The 13664-nt window shown below is 36.6% G+C and overlaps 1 protein-coding gene across 2 annotated transcripts in view; it reads right to left on the bottom strand.

The window, feature by feature from the left end:
- Nucleotides 1–4930: 4930 nt before the first annotated feature.
- The window catches only part of LOC145990561 (uncharacterized), a 53192-nt gene continuing 44458 nt past the window's right edge, over nt 4931–13664 (bottom strand). For both annotated transcript variants that reach the window (XM_083126256.1, XM_083126258.1), the window contains exons 5-6: nt 10454–10595; nt 4931–6863 (exon numbers count right to left, since the gene is read on the bottom strand). In XM_083126256.1, coding sequence (XP_082982382.1) covers nt 6658–6863; nt 10454–10595 — 348 coding nt within the window. In that variant the 3' untranslated portion in view covers nt 4931–6657. The remainder of the gene's footprint in view (nt 6864–10453; nt 10596–13664) is intronic.

Below are 13664 nucleotides of genomic sequence, written 5' to 3'. Positions count from 1 at the left end.
CTATCTTGTATTTTGTTTTATTTGCCTGCTTATTTTGAGTGTTTTAGTGCCTATCAATCCTCATCCTGTTTATAAGCCCTTATTTAGCCTCCCTTAGATTTCTAATAGCGATGAGCTGGACCCTGTGGCCGAGTGGTTAGCACATCGCTCTGCGATGCTAAGGGTCCGGGTTCAAATCCCAGTCGGGCTTGGTTGTTTGTGAATGTCCAGTCATCAATTTCATTATTTCATCACTCATCCCCATCTTCGCAAATTAGCCAAGAGGCACAAAATGCGAAGTAAAATAAACTAAATCAATCAATCTAATAGCGATGATCGTTGATGGTGTAAATAATGTAGGACACTGAAAAGTATTGTATAAAAATTATGTAACATTTTGAAAACAGTTAGTAATTAAACTTGCGAGAATTCTTTCAGTCTATAATGATGAAAACTTTTCTTAATCTCAGAGACTTTATTTCTAAAAAAAAATATAACAGGCAAATTATTGTGTGGGTTCGAGCCCCCACAGGCTCAGTTCAGTTGGCTCTACTGGCACTGTATCTCTTATTATTTTTGTTTCACTAAACTACAAGGGTCGTTCAAGGTTGACCGGGACTTTTATTTCTGCAGAGGAAATAGGTAGCAGAAGAAACACCAAACTATGTCAGTTTTTTCAAAGTATTCTCCGTGCACGCCAAGGTACTGTTGCCATCGTTCTGGCAGCTCCCGAATTCCTTTGGCGTAGAAAGAACTTGGTTGTTGTCGTAGCCACTGGAGGACATCGCTCCGCAGTGCTTCGTCTGTCGTGAATTTCTTCCCTCCCAGATGGTCTTTAAGGGGTGTAAACAAATGATAATCACTGGGGGCTAAATCCGGACTGTAGGGGGGATGGGGCAGGACTTCCCAGCGCATTTCGGCCAGAGTTGTTGTTGTCACATTGGCCGTGTGAGGGCGGGCATTGTCATAGAGAAGAATGACATTTCCAGACAACATCCCAGGTCTTTTCTTGCGAATGGACTTTCGTACAGCACCACTCAACAATGTGGAGTAATACTGGGCATTAATCGTGCTCCCTTTGTCCAGAAAATCCACATGGATAACGTCCTTCATGTCCCAGAAGACACTTGCCATGATCTTTCCAGCGGACGGCTGCATTTTGCTTTTCTTGGGGGGCGGGGAACCTTTATGCCGCCACTCCATGCTGCATCTTCTGGTCTCTGGGGTTGAATTGTGCAACCATGTTTCATCACACGTGATGATGGATTGCAACAATTCATCACCTTCTGCTCGAAACCGATTCAGAAGCTGTTCACAGACCGTCCTGCGTGTCCATGTCTGATCGAATGTCAGCTGGCGGGGAACCCACCTTGCACAGATTTTGCGGAAGCGTAAGTGGTCGTGAATGATTGTCTCAACACTCCCGACACTGATATTCAGCTCGGCAGCAATATCCCGCACTGTTACTCGCCGGTTCTCAAGAATCATTTGCTCAACACGTGCGATATTCACTGGTGTGACTGCAGTCGGGCGAATGTGTCCATGCGCTTCATTTGTCACCAGCTCCCGTCCTTCGCGAAACTGCTCACACCAATCGTACACTCTTGTCCGCGACATCGTTTGTTCACCATACTGTGCTTGCAATCGTCTGAAAATCTCAGCTGGTTTCACTTTCTCCTTCACGAGAAATTTGATTACACACCGCTGCTCCACAGCCACAGGCACACTGCTTGCCGCCATGTTTGCTGCAACTGCTGCGCATGCGCGAAATACGTCATGCCGGGCGCTAGTTACTCACGAAGGAATACATTACGTCACCCGCACGTTTCATCATGATCCGGCTATTCATTGATTTTTTACGTACGAAAATCCCGGTCAACCTTGAACGACCCTTGTACAATCTTTTCTTTACGCTGAGTGTACTTTTGGCTTCATGGCAATACTGGCATCAAAAGCGTTGGGACGGGAGGGCATGGCCCTTAATAATTGAGAAAAAATATTTTGGAAGGTGGCAGATCGGGCTCCCAGAGATGCTATTTTTACTGTTATGACCTACTATGTTATGAAAGTTATTGCAAATTCATTCCTGCAACAAATGCAGTTACAATCATTAAAATTTCAATTACAATTACAATCAAAATAAGCAAATACCTTGTCACAAGAGATGCTGGAAATGGGGTCCTCCTGCATCCACACATTTCTGGCATCTTTTCAGGAAATTTTCATTTACACGCAACAGTTCAGCTTCTGAAATTGCTTCAGTTTCTCTCCTCATATTCTCCCTCAGTTATTCTAATGTGTGGGGGTTTGTTGCATAGACTTTATTTTTCAATTTCCCCCATAGATAAAAATCTCAATGCAGTGAGATCAGGGGACCGTGGGGATCACAATCCTTTGCTAATAACCCGGTCTTCAAAAATTTCCTGAATGAAATCCAATGACTCTTCACCTGTGTGTGAGGTGGCAGAGTCTTGTTGGAAAAACCCTGACTGACATTAAATATCAGTTAGTTGTTTGAAGAATGGTGTGAGTATGTCGTCACTGTATCTGTGCATTTATGGTATTTTCATAAAATATGGGCTCTATAACTCTGTATGCATTTACTGCGCACCAAACACCAATTTTCGGGTCATGATATAATATGGGGTTTATCTGAGCTCCAATACCTGTTATTCTGTGATGCAACATGGCCCCTTAAATGGAACCATGCTTCGTCATAGAAGAATATTAAATGTGGATCAATTACCCCACCATTAACATTCCCAAAATTCCAGTTACAGAAATGTACCCGACTCTCGTTATCGCATGGTAGCAGTTCCTGGACAACAGTGACCTTGTACGGTTTCAGTTTTAAAAATTTGGTAGGCATGCTGTTGTTACGGAAATTCCTATTTCCTGTGGAAGTCGTCAGAGCGATTTTTGAGGAGTATGTTCTAATCTTTCTCGGACTTCATCCAATTTATCCTCGGTAAGTACATGCCGTTTTACCGTTCACTTCTTATCGAGAACAAATCCTGTTTCCCTGAATTTGTTCACAAGGTTTCGCACAGTATTTCTGTGTTGAACAGGCACACCTGAGAATTCTGTTGAAAATCGTCTACGAACGTCTCTGCAAGAATTTGTAATCACATACGAATAGTACATAAAAACTTTTGTTGTAATCTGTACGTATGTGCCATTATTTTGGATTGGATTGATTTGGTGTTTTAAGTCCACTTTTTGCACATCAAGACTAATCCGGACTGGACCTGCAGATTAAAGTGGGATCTGAACCACTATGTGCCTCCACTGGGAATCGAACCCAGGACCCCTTGATTACAAGGCGACAACTTTACCACTGCACCATCGGGGAGGCCATATGTGCCATTATTAAAACTATAGCAAAACGGAAGTAACACACAACAAACACTTTAAAAATACGACTGAACTAAGATCGCAAAGTTACTGAAATGGAATGGGGTTAAGAAAGAAATTCACAAGTTATGCGCAAAGTCATGTGTTTCAGTTGCCACCCTTGCACCGCGAGCTGTTAGGGAATTTCCTTTTAGCGTGTCTTGTTACCAAAGCTCCGTGAAATTTCCTAAAAACATGCCAAAAAGGTTTGTGTGCACGAGGACAACATTTCCAACATCCCCCGTGACAATTAACGTGCTTATTTGAATGTAATTGTAACTATAATTCTGAGAACTTGAAGTCATTTCGAAGCTAGCAGTTTCCATAGCAGAGATATTGCAGGTGATTTGATGAGAGTTGGCATCCAGTCGGCCGCCAAGCGTGCTGCCATCAGGTGCCCAAAGGGGAAAGAAGGACCTTGTATTAAATATGCAGAAATACTAGAAAAAAATGATCATTTTGTAATTCATTCCTTTGGCTGCAGCCTTCCCCCTTTCTCCAATGTATGAATGAAACATAAACATTTAAAAATTGGGAGAAGTTTTATGCAATTTATAAGGGGCATGTAAAAAAAAAGATAAAAAGTAAAGTACTCCCCTGTGCATAGCACCACGCCATGAAGGTGTATAGGGGGTGTGAGGGTAGCCTGTGTAAAATTAACTTTGACTTATTAACTTGCATTAGTACACCCGGTGTGTATGTGAACATATTCTTAGAGAGAAGTGTATCTAGTTGTCTGGGATAGGATAATATAATTTTATATGTTAAGGTATATTAGGCTCAAAAGTATATCCCCTCCAAAAATAAAATCTTGGACAGTACTAGTGTATCACATTAAATTAATATTCAGTAAATGTTTCCATCCATCAAATTTTGTTTCTGTCTTTAGTAGTTTCTGAGAAATTGATTTTGATGAGTTGAATTGATTGATTGATTTGCTTTATTTTACTTCCCTTTTTGGGCCACTTTTGTCTAATTTGCGAAGATGAGGATGAGTGATGATATGATGAAATTAATGAATGGACACTCACAAACATCCATGCCCAGGCTGGGATTTCAACCCAGGACCCCTGGCATCACAACGCGATGTGCTAACCACTCCACCACGGGGACTGGCTTGTGAGTTGATCTTTGTATAATGGTAAGACTTCAAGTTGGTATTTTGTAGGCCTTTTGTCTTACAAAATTTGGAATTTGTAGCTCGAATGGTTTCACAAATATTGCATCATTAAAAGTGTATTGTTTATTGACTTTCAATTGTTTGGTCCCCATGGTCAAATGGAGGAGTTAATTGAAATAATTTGTTGCATTAATCTAGCATCTTATGTCTTTAACTTCAGAAAATTTCCAATATCAGTATATCAAGTTTGATTCCTGTTTGAGCTACAGTTTTGACAAATTTTCAGTATGTATTATTTTCTGGTGTCTTCGAGAATGTAATTATTTTATGTTCCAGCAACATGGTTACTTTTAAAGGGTAAGAATGCAGTAAATTCACGAAAATATTCTTAAAAGATTTTAATCAAATCATTACAATTCTCAAGGGAAAAAGGTTTGATATTTCACATGAAACAAATACAATAATGGCTGACAGAGTTTTGGCAGATCATTTAATTTTCTATTTCAATAAAGTACCTGAGATTCCATTTCAGATTCATGAGAACTCCACCCTTAAAAGCCAAAAATTCATTGGAAGATTTCCAGTGTAATACTCTTCACAGCCATCATTAAACTGCATAGACCTGGGAGAAAATTACTGCTAGATAATTGCAGTAACACTAATCACTACGATGTGATGAGTAAAAAATTTTGTGTGCAATTCATACTAAAAATTGTACAAAAAATTACCGCTCCACACATACACAAAGCATGCAACACTCTTATGTACTATAATTTCACACTTATACTCAACAAACATGATTGTATAAAAAATCTCTCATTCAGATGTCATATTAAATTACACTTTTTGCAAAGTTCTGTTCTGATAAAATAAAATGGATTAATAATAAATTACATAATCTGCCCAGCTGCAAGAAATTTTAGGCTTATAAACTAACTTTGCAAACTTAAAACTGAAAAGAACCACGAAACAACAAATTCATTAACATAACATTTACATTAAATACATATTGCTCCATTAGAAAAAAAAAACAAATGACTCAGTAACAGAATACAACCCAACAAACAACGTGTAACAAGAAAGTCTTTCAAGAACAGTTTCACATTATACATAAGTAGGGCAAATTCCGATATTTTGTGAAATTTACCCTACTTCTAAAAAGTTAAAGCAAAGGCTGAACATGTGCACAAACCAAGCATAATATTGCCATAGCATTCAATCCATGATCTACAAGTGTTCATGTTCTTTTTTTAAAAAATCCACTTCATTATAATGTAAAGTATATGACATTATTTGTAAAGATGTACAAAAAATTTGTCATGATTCTATCATGATAATTAATTACACAAAGAGTAAAATGGCTCAGGAAATTAATGGGTGAGGTTTGTCTGCTCATAGACTCATATTTTTTAAGCTGTTGCTTTTTGCTGTTGTAATTAAATAACGCTAGTACAATTTATAAGAAGCAGCACTTAATACTCATTTTCAATAAAAAATCTGTTCAATGAAATATATCCCTATAATATTCCGTTTTCTTCCATACTGAAAATTGAGGTCCCCTCCAAACAGTGTATCAGCTGCAATGCCTTCCGATTCTTGCAGGCCTGTGAATGTTATTTCTCTATGTAATGAAGGTGTCTCCAAAGTGGAGTTATTTTGTTTGGATATATTTAAATAGAATATTATGTTTACAACTTTTTCTTTTTGGTAATATCTAAAAAAAAATGCAGAACCTTTAGCATATTAAAAATGGGGGAAGGAAGTATTATTTTTAACTTTGTTCAATTTTTTAAGTTTTACAGATAAAACTGAAATGAAGATTAGAAAAAGTAATTAGATTTCCTTGTAGGTATAAGGTATGCAAAGCTATCTAGAGTATAACTCTAGATTTAAGATGAAATCAATTCAAGAACAGGCAATCCCTAAAAGAATTTGTACATGAGCATGTACAGCCACAGACAATTCTGGGTTGTAATGATTCTATTGAAAGTCAATGGTATCATTACAACCCAGAAGTGTCTGTGACTATACTCTGTCATGCTAGTGCAACAATCACTGGAAGAATTGAGCGCAAGGATGAATCATGTGCTCTTACACACACAATAACAACTTTTGCATTAATCTAATTATCTATTGTACTGCTGTTATATAAAAATTAATACATCTTAATTATTCAGCTCTGCTGAACACAGTTCATAATACTGAAAATTGAGGTCTCCTCCAAACAATGTATCAGCTGCGATGCTTTCTGATTCTTGCAGGCCAGTGAATGTTATTTCTGTATGTAATGAAGGCGTCTCCACAGCCAGGGGGTCTTGTAGCAGCCCTGACTCTTCAACGACTTGGTCCTTTGGTATTGGGTTGAGAAAATCTGAGAACAAAAGGAAATAAAAAAATATGAGTTAACCCCATGTAGGTACACTTCTCCAAATGTTATTACTTAACCACACTGAAAGATTTCTATTCCAGGAATAATTAATTTGGCAACATAGCTCTTGAGCAGCAGCAGAGAGTAGCCAACTTTACTACAGGTCCCTCTACTAGTCGAGAAATCGTGTGGTGAAAGATTTACATTCTTGTTTATAACTTAAAGTCAGAAACTATATTCACCTAACATATTAATAGAGAACAAAAGGGAGAACTTAAGTGGGAAGAATAATTTTAAAGAATACTTGTGATTCTGCATGTTAAAATTGGAATCAATTGGATAGAAAAATACCTAAATTGTTGTGTTGTCATAATCCAACAGAAAGTATTTTATTTAAGTATTACATTTATTCCTAGAGCAAACTTAAAATACTTTGTGTGAAGCCTGCTTTGAGGTTCCCTTGGTTGCCTCTATTATCCCTTCAATCTGTGCTTTTAAAGTAAAATTAGTCACAATACAAAAAAATATGTAATCTTCGGTACGCGAAGCAAAACTGTATTTTCAGATGCTGGCGACCTATGCTTCCTATCTGGTCTCTACACCTGTCACATGGTATCTGAATGTCTGCTGCAATTGAGATAGCTGGTTGGGATTTAAGGTTTTCAACTGTGGGAAGGAATCAAGGTTCTTCCATGAGTCAGAAAAAATATTTCATCCAATGCCTTTATCCTTCTGAAAAAAGTTTCTGCTGTGGTTTGGAATCACTCTTACGACTCCTGTCATACAAGTCAAGCACGCTACCACTACACCACAGATGACACTGTGACTCACCATACAGTTTGAAGAATTATAGCCACTGCTTAGGTCTTAAAGTTTAACAACATTTCGTATTCGTATTCACTGTTAGAGTGCGCATCAAATCTCCTGCATATGGCGATAGCCAATAGCAGCGCACTGCAGCGGTGCCATGTCGAAATCTCACACGGAAAAGAGACAGCGTGGTGAAGCAGGTTCTGAACTAGGCAACGCCGCACGTCTGTGATTGGCTGGTGCTGTTCAGCCGTTCAAGGCCATATGCAGGAAATTTGACGCACACTTTAGTTATGTGAAACGTGTGGGGAATTACTCATGTATGTGCAAGTGTTGCGTTCGTAGGTTAAGAAGTTTTAAGTACCGAGAAATGTTGGAGGAAGATGACAGGTCAAGCACCAGCCTTACAATAGCACAAGTGGGAAAAATGAAATTATACATTTTTTGATTGAGCGAGTGGGGGGAGAAAGACACCTCAATATCTCAGCTGGATATTTATAATTGTACTTTGTGTACTTTGAGAAATACTGATATGAGACATTATGAAAATAAAAGACCTAAACAGTGGAGTGTCATCCTTCTGCATACTGAGTATGTGGCCTTTGTGGTGTAGTGGCAGCATGCTAGACTTGTGTGATTCCAAACCATAGCAGAAACTTTTTCAGAAGGCAAAAGGTGTTTGATGAAATGTTTGTTCAGATTCATTGGAACAACGTGGATTCCTTTCCAGAGTTATGTAATCCTTAAATTTCAGACAGCTATCTCATTTGCAGCAGACAATCAGAAACCACGTGACAGGTGGAGAAACCAGACAGGAAGCATAGCTTAGGCATCACTAGGGCTCGGAAGATGATTACGTAAAAAAATATCTACAGAATGACCTTGAAATTATTAAAAAATAACAATAATTTTTGCTTGATTTTTTAAATAAAATAAAAGAGACTCGTTAAATATTTTGATAAAACCTGCTGTTTGGTGATTTAAACTACTAAATTACTGAAGCAAAGGGATAAATAAAATCAAGTATGTGTTAATTTAGTTATCTTCATTTTTACTTCAAGGTTACATAAAATACACGGCAAGGGTTTTTATTTTGTCTGAGTCATTCACCTTCTTTCAGAATGGCCCTTTCACAATACAGTAGATGGCCAGCATCTGAAAATAAAGTTGTATTTTACGTACATAAGATTATATATTACGTGTTTTTCATGTTGTGACGAATTTTACTTTAAAAGCACAGATTAAAGGAATAATAGAAGCCACGAAGGGAAGCTCAAAGTAGGCTTCACACAAAGTATTTTAAGTTTGCTCTAGAAAAAATAAATTTTCCACAATTAGTAAGTTATGCTAACAAATGCATTTAATATTGACAAGGGAGAAGAAAAAAGCAACAAAAACCTTAAGAAATACTGAAAAACGTTCCTATTCCTTTTTCAAAAAAATAATAAAGAGAATTGCTTAGAGTGAATTCTAATAATAAGGAAGGATATACAATATTATGCAAATTAGTTTCAAACTAATTTGCAAAACTTTCACATCTAGCGTGCCTATATCGAGTGGAAGATTAATGCTTTGAAATAAATCTCATCTCTGAATTATATACCTTAATGCCAAAAAAGAAGGGGGAAAAACAAATATGTTAAGGAAATGGAAACATTCATGGAATTCTACACTGAATTAATTATTGCGAACATTCTGAAACAAAATTATTCAATTTAATTCCTAAACTCCATACTCAATGTAACTCAAATCAATACGTACAAAAAAAAACATTGGAGAGCTTTGGATTTTTCATTCCTAGGAAAAAGAAAGCTCTGACATCAGTACTCTACCAAATGGGGTTCCCCTATTCACTCAAAACAAAATCATGTGAAATCTTCCCATGGCACAATGGGCTAGATATTAAAAAAGGGGGTTAAAATTTGAACCCAGCAAATAAATATACATCATATTGTCAGAATGTCAAAATAACAATAAAAATTGAAGCAAATATAAAATCATCTAAATTCTGAAATTATTCATAAGATGACAGTACAAAAGAGGATAGAAAGTCACTGTTAAATAGACTCCAGTGTGCTAATGTAGTCGGAAAAATCTTAAGTTGTCACCATCTCTCTTTCTAGTTTAGAGATTTTCACTGGTATCTGAATCATGATCAGGCAAAGAACTAAAAATTCTTTATGAAATCATTCCTAGTGTTATCATTTCACAAAACAACTGTGTTGATTAATAAAAGTTACATCTCATTTCAGTAATATATAATTATAAGAGTTGAATAAAGTTGTTCTTCATTACAGTTTGGCACTAGTTAGACTTGACCTAAATATTTGTTGAAAAAATATTTTTATGGAATGTGTTCTGTACTGAATTCTTTTTATTTTTAAAGCATTCATTTTTCCATTAAAAAAATGTTAGCAGCTTTGCAGGGTGTGGATTTTAAAAAGTTGTACCTTTAAATATAACATAGGAATAATATATATAATATATATCGAGGTTTCAGCATATGCTGTTCTCACACTCTTGTCAGGATACAGTTTGCATATATTTACTACAAACAGAATAAATATAACATTATAAAATAAGACCGAAAATAGAGATAAGAAAATACAATAATAATTTGGATAATCATAAAAGCAAGATAGAACAACAAACAATATTTGTACATTCTTACACTGAAAGTAGTGTAAGAATTATGAAATTTCAGAAAGTGAAGCTATATTTTTATAAGATCGTAGTAAGAAGCTGGAATGTTAATAACTACAATGATTGATTAGAAATCCTACCACTTTGTGTTAATGGACTGGTAGTTGCATGGTGCTGATTTTTCCCTGTGGTTATATACTGCACTTCAACATCTCGCTTCACACCTGACAGTATTTCCCCTGCTGACTGTTCTAGACTCTGCTGCGAGTTGGAGCCCTGAACCTGGAATAAAAAAACATCCCAAACATTAAACAATAATTTACTACAACAAAGTTTTGTACAAACATAAGTAGTGCTTAAGGCATAAATAGGGCCGAGTTAGTAACCTTTCCAATATTTTTACCAATTCTTTCCAGCAAGGATACTGATACTTTGAAATTTCTTAATTAAGAACTGGAAAACATAACTATCATGTCAGTCTATCCAACTTTGCTCAAAATATTATTAATATGCAATTAACCTAATTATAAATGTTATTTTTTCCATGACATAATTAACAAATCTCATGTTGATGAGGTAATAGTACAACACAAGGCCAGTAAAATAATTTTTAAAATTGAAATAAATTATTTCGTTAATGCAATGCAGTTCTTACAAATATATGGGAAATTCAAAAAAGCACACAACCAATGTGACATTCTTTAAAACTGAATATGGGAATTCCATGAAATATAAAAAGGTGCCTTTAATAACAAAAATTAACACTGTTGTAACGAACCTGAAAAATGTGAAAAGGCAGGTGGGAGTTACATGAAATATTTAAAATGCCTCCAAGCAGTGTGTGAATTATAAGGGGGAGGGTGCTAGGAATTCCTCCAACAGCAAAAGGAATATCTTTTTTTCCTGTCAGCAATGATTTTATCCCCCCCCCCCAACACACATGCAAAAGAAAATGAAATTGAGAACACGATCCCCCTGGGTATTGTCCGGACCCCCATACATTCAAGGGTGAGGGGATTCTAGCAATGATTAGTTGATTACGAGTCAATCTTGTCGCAACTTCGAAAGACGAATTAAAGAATTAGAAATCTGGAAAATTACTTCTTACTTAAACCTTTGTCCATCTTAAGTGCACACAATTCGACTTGAAGGAATTCTCCAAGACCAAGTGCATCCCCTTTGGGCAAAGACCACGTGTGGTACCGAATTCGGCTATTCAAGGACTGAGCAGTTTCCAGTTCGAGGATACTTTGGCAAGGTTTGCCAATTTTCTTCAAAATCTGTGGGCTAATCTATTTCTTGGGAGAGGGACCTCTGCAGACAAGAAGGTCATTCGTCATTTGAAAAGGTGCACGTGGTTTAAGCACATTTCTTGGAATTTCAAGTTCTTACCATTCGAGCAAGTATATTTTGGTCAGGTCCGGCTGGTCAGTGAATGCATGAGAATCGTTTTGTTGGTATTCATTTTCAATACAAGACATTCACCAAAAGTATATATTGAAAGTGACGTCACGCAGAAAGATCACTACTGAAGTCGGTCGGTCATTACACTGGTAAGTTTTACTTCTCTCCTTTTTAATTGCATTTTTTTCTGTGCTAAAATAAATATTGGTGTCTTGAGGCTAGTTGCGGAATAACCAACATCTCTCAAAGGAAAGGGAAAGGGCATGGCTGCCTCTTTAGTTCGTTAGTTTTGGACGTTGGAGGGTCGTTGCATGGGGCAAGGGCAATTACGTTTTCTTGGTAGCCAATGCTTAGCATTAAGATGCCAGAGTGCGGAGCAAAGAGTGGCAAAAATTGGGGAGAAACTGCCTCCTTATCACCACCACTATCAGAGGGAGTTGTCAGCATTTAAACTTATGTGAACAGACTATTTATTGTTAGTTGCGGAAGAGTGATCGACTCATCATATGAAGATATGTAAAGTTGCGAGGGGTGACAAACATCACCACATGGCTTCTGGTGCAACATAATTTTTTTTTGCCCTATAATTAGGATAGTGCAATGTATTTGGCAATGAATCATATCTGTACCAAATGACTACACTACCAGAAAAAAGTATCCGTAGTTTGATGGTAACAAATCTACATTCTTACCATCTGTAATTTTCACGGTGGCGACAGATTCTTAAGTGTATATCCTTCATCAAAATATACGTATATTATTGACACGTCAAATACTATGTATTTCAATATGTGAAAACATAACCACATTCACGATTCTGTGATTTTCTACATATTATAAGTACATATTTTGCTGAAATGTAAGCTATAGATCAAGTTTCATTAAGCCCCTGTGTCTAAAGTTGTATTTAAAATGGATTTTTGACGTTTCATTTTGTTTATTGCTCAAAGGGTCAGTATCATGTGTTTATTTGCACATGTTATTTTGTTTTCTTTTAAGGTAAAAGGCACAGGAACCCATAATTCTCCAGAGTCTCTCATCATTTGCCAAGTTATTTTCAAAAGTTTTGTTGCGGTAGGTTATAAGTCCACAATATGAAATGCCTTGAAAAACTTCGTTCAAATGCAGTACCAGGTATCTAGCTGCTATGAAAATTACAGATCAAAAAAATCTAATTTTAAGGTAGTTGTCGTGACCAAAACATCGGTGGCTTTCTCTTTATTTGGCCCCATGCCCTGTCCAACCATGCACTATATTTGAATGTTTTTATGGCCAAACTGTAGCCTACACGATGTCATAAAATTTACCGAGATTTTCTATTCTTGATCCCAATTTCTAAATCATGGTTTAGACATAGATTTGAAAATGTCAGCAGAATATGAAATGGTTACTCTCATCAGAACTTGTATAATTACACACACAAAGAGATTCCTCTCTCTCATTCTCTCACTACGTGTGTGTGTCTTGACACTGTGAAATGCAAATATTGGCACTTTCTTTAATTAATAATATGTATTACAAGTTTGCAAAGAAATAGTTCTAAAAATTTCTTGCTCGCTCCGCATGCAGTACAAACATTAAGATTCACATTAAATCTGTTTATTACTTGAAAACAGTTCTTAGTAATGTGTGTGTGTGTGTGTGACAAAGAACTGTAACTTGGGCAGGAGGGGGCTAAGTCCCTGGATGTATGGCTGCAATACCACATACATGTATGACGTCAGTTATCACTAGAGAATGGATTATAAGGTACAGAACCTTTCCAAAAATATAGCTGTTTTCATACCGACCGTTTGAGAATGTATTTTAGGACATAAAATCAGGTAAAATGAACACACTTTGTTGCACCTTTCTTCACCTTTTCGTGAGATTAGCACATTTATCTCTCCTTTTACCCCCTCTTTGATGCTTCAGCACCTTTTTTCTTCCTTCTCTTTTATGTTTCGT

This window comes from Lepisma saccharinum, chromosome 1, assembly GCF_977018435.1.
Source record: "Lepisma saccharinum chromosome 1, izLepSacc3.1, whole genome shotgun sequence".
In the NCBI taxonomy this organism is placed as follows: Eukaryota; Metazoa; Arthropoda; class Insecta; order Zygentoma; family Lepismatidae; genus Lepisma; species Lepisma saccharinum.
Note: the sequence above shows the minus strand (reverse complement) of the source record. Positions and strands in the feature narration are given on the sequence as shown.